Source organism: Ascaphus truei, chromosome 9 (assembly GCF_040206685.1).
Source record: "Ascaphus truei isolate aAscTru1 chromosome 9, aAscTru1.hap1, whole genome shotgun sequence".
NCBI classification, from domain to species: domain Eukaryota; kingdom Metazoa; phylum Chordata; class Amphibia; order Anura; family Ascaphidae; genus Ascaphus; species Ascaphus truei.
In genome coordinates this window covers 50851605-50854086 of record NC_134491.1, presented here as the reverse complement: position 1 = coordinate 50854086, position 2482 = coordinate 50851605, and the positions used below count along the sequence as shown (strand labels likewise).

General features: G+C 44.8%; 1 protein-coding gene across 4 annotated transcripts in view; it reads right to left on the bottom strand.

Annotated features, from left to right (window-relative positions):
* Window positions 1-815: 815 nt before the first annotated feature.
* The window catches only part of KIAA0586 (KIAA0586 ortholog), an 83789-nt gene continuing 82122 nt past the window's right edge, over window positions 816-2482 (bottom strand). For all 4 annotated transcript variants that reach the window (XM_075614790.1, XM_075614788.1, XM_075614789.1 and 1 more), the window contains one exon: window positions 816-1294. In XM_075614790.1, coding sequence (XP_075470905.1) covers window positions 1170-1294 — 125 coding nt within the window. In that variant the 3' untranslated portion in view covers window positions 816-1169. The remainder of the gene's footprint in view (window positions 1295-2482) is intronic.

Below are 2482 nucleotides of genomic sequence, written 5' to 3'. Positions count from 1 at the left end.
TACAGCCTCTGCAGATTAGGTTTTTTTGGCATCTTTCGTCAAACAATCATGACTCCTCGAGTCCCAAGTTTTAGAGCAGATATTTTAAAGCGGCAATTCAAGGTGGCCAGAGTTTTTTGCAAAGTTTTTGTGTGTGTTTGTTTATAACATAGGATTGAAGCAGGGGGTTCCCAGAGCTGAACCCCGTTAATTTCAGCTCCAGGCACCCCCAGGTTCCTGAAATACTTACCTCGGAAGTGGGTGCCAGTATCAGTTGCGCTCGGCCAGCGGGGATCACGTAATGGCCGCTTTTCAAAGCTCCCGTGCTCTGCCAGCCAATAGGAACCCGTGACGTCATCCTGTGCAGCTTCCTATTGGCCCGTGTGATGCAGGAGCTTTAAAAAGCAGAGAGAACGGCACATACTAAGGAGGTATCTCCGGAAGCAGAGGATCCCTGGAGCTGAAATGAATGGGTTTAAGCTCCGGAGACCCCATGCTTAAAAACTGTTAAAAAACAAAAAAATATCACTGGCTTGGATTGCTCCCTTAAATCCACCCCAACGTCCGATGTTGAAATGGCCATTTACAGCTTCCTTGTTGGAGAGTCAACCAAGAACATGTTTGATGCTTGGATAGAATGAATTCCATTGGCATCCAAAAATGCCATCACAAATAATGATTGACCTTAAAAACGGAGAAATTCAGCCTGTTTGTCTGTCCAACTTTAAAGACAGACAGACAGACAATACACTGATACCATTAAAAAGACACATCCATCATGATCAATCTTTACATTCTTCTCCATGATGATCCAGCACAAACAATGACAATGCAACTTAGATTATAGCAGATTGTTTTAATATGCAACACATTGACTAAATAAGTTAGAGCAAAAACAATTCAATATTATAAAAATACATAAGATAAAATCTATGACATTATTTACAGATCAAGAAAAACGTACAAAAACAGACACCCCGATTCCTCCACTGCTGTAAGAAGGCAACGGGATACTGTGCCCATGTAGTGCAGGCCCGTCCTGAACTGAATAGGATGTAGAAAAACAGGTAATTCGTCCCTTTTACCTCTCACATAATGCAGCGGGTTTGGCTTTTACTGTGCGCTGCTCAGATAACGGACAGCATCATGCATCGGATTGCAGGAGCAGGGAAAGGTTCAATGCACGCGATTCAGAATGTATCAGCACCCGATGAGTCCGATTCACCAAAAGTAGTCTTCCTGTCCTCGGCGTCGTTCACTTCAGTCATCGATGGAAGGGTCACAGACATCCTTTTGGGAGGTTCTGCTGCTTTCTCTAGAGGTAAACAGAAAATACAAAATAAAATGCTCAATAATCCATACAGGATTGTCAGGATGAATACATTCGTGTTCTAGAAACATTTAGCATGACAAGCTGGACACCTCTCCATCTTCCACAGACACCGCTGATGGGGCAAATGTCATTAAGAACAAAGGAGACCCCGGTATGGAATTTGGGGTTTGATAGGCGTTGATTGTGAATGAGGCAGGAAGCTGCAATGGGCCTTGTAAGTGCCAAGAGGGCTGGTTTGACATGCGCAGAGCAAAGGCACGATGTAGACCAGAGGTGGGCAACTCCAGTCCTCAAGGGCCACCAACAGGTCAGGTTTTCAGGATATCCCTGCTTCAGCACAGGTGGCTCAGTTGTTGACTGAGCCAACTGTGTTAAAGCAGGGATATCCTTAAACGACCTGTTGGTGGTCCTCAAAGACTGGAGTTGCCCACTCCTGAAGTGCATAGGTTGAACTTGATGGACCTCATCTACTATATAACATATAGACGTTTTATATATTGCCAATGACAATATATAGAGAAAAAGGGCCTCATAAGAGAAGCCTCTGTGTCTGAAGATACTCTCCTTGCAAGGAGTAGATTCACCACCTACTCGATGAAAGGCCTGAAACAGCAATTGTGTTTTTCTCCTATAAATGGCATCAATTTTGCACCAGATACGAAGGTGGAAAGCTGCTCCTTGCAAGAATAGTATCTTCTTTCCTGTTTTTAAATACCATTCTTTTGTGACCCTCTTTAGTATCACACACTTACTGTTTTTGTCAATGCCAACATTAACGTGGGAGTTTATTTATTCAAAAACCTTCCATAAGGTGCTCATTAAATACTTCAGTGTCTGCTTTGGGTGGGGGGAGGCGCTTGGTAGTAATATCTCACATTTCAGAGGGCAGACAAAAAGGTTTCACAGGTAGTTAGTTGCATACGAGTCACCAAGAATATCGTCCTCTCCACGGGGAAATACGGTCTAGATCAGGGGCGGCCGACTCCAGTCCTCAAGGGCCACCAAGAGATCAGGTTTTCAGGATATCCCTGCTTCAGCACAGGTCAACGACTGAGCCACTGATGGACCCATCTGTGCTGAAACCAGGACTGACGGAGCCACCTGTGCTGAAGCAGGGATATCCTGAACACCTGATCTGTTGGTGGCCCTTGAGGACTGGAGTTGGCCGCC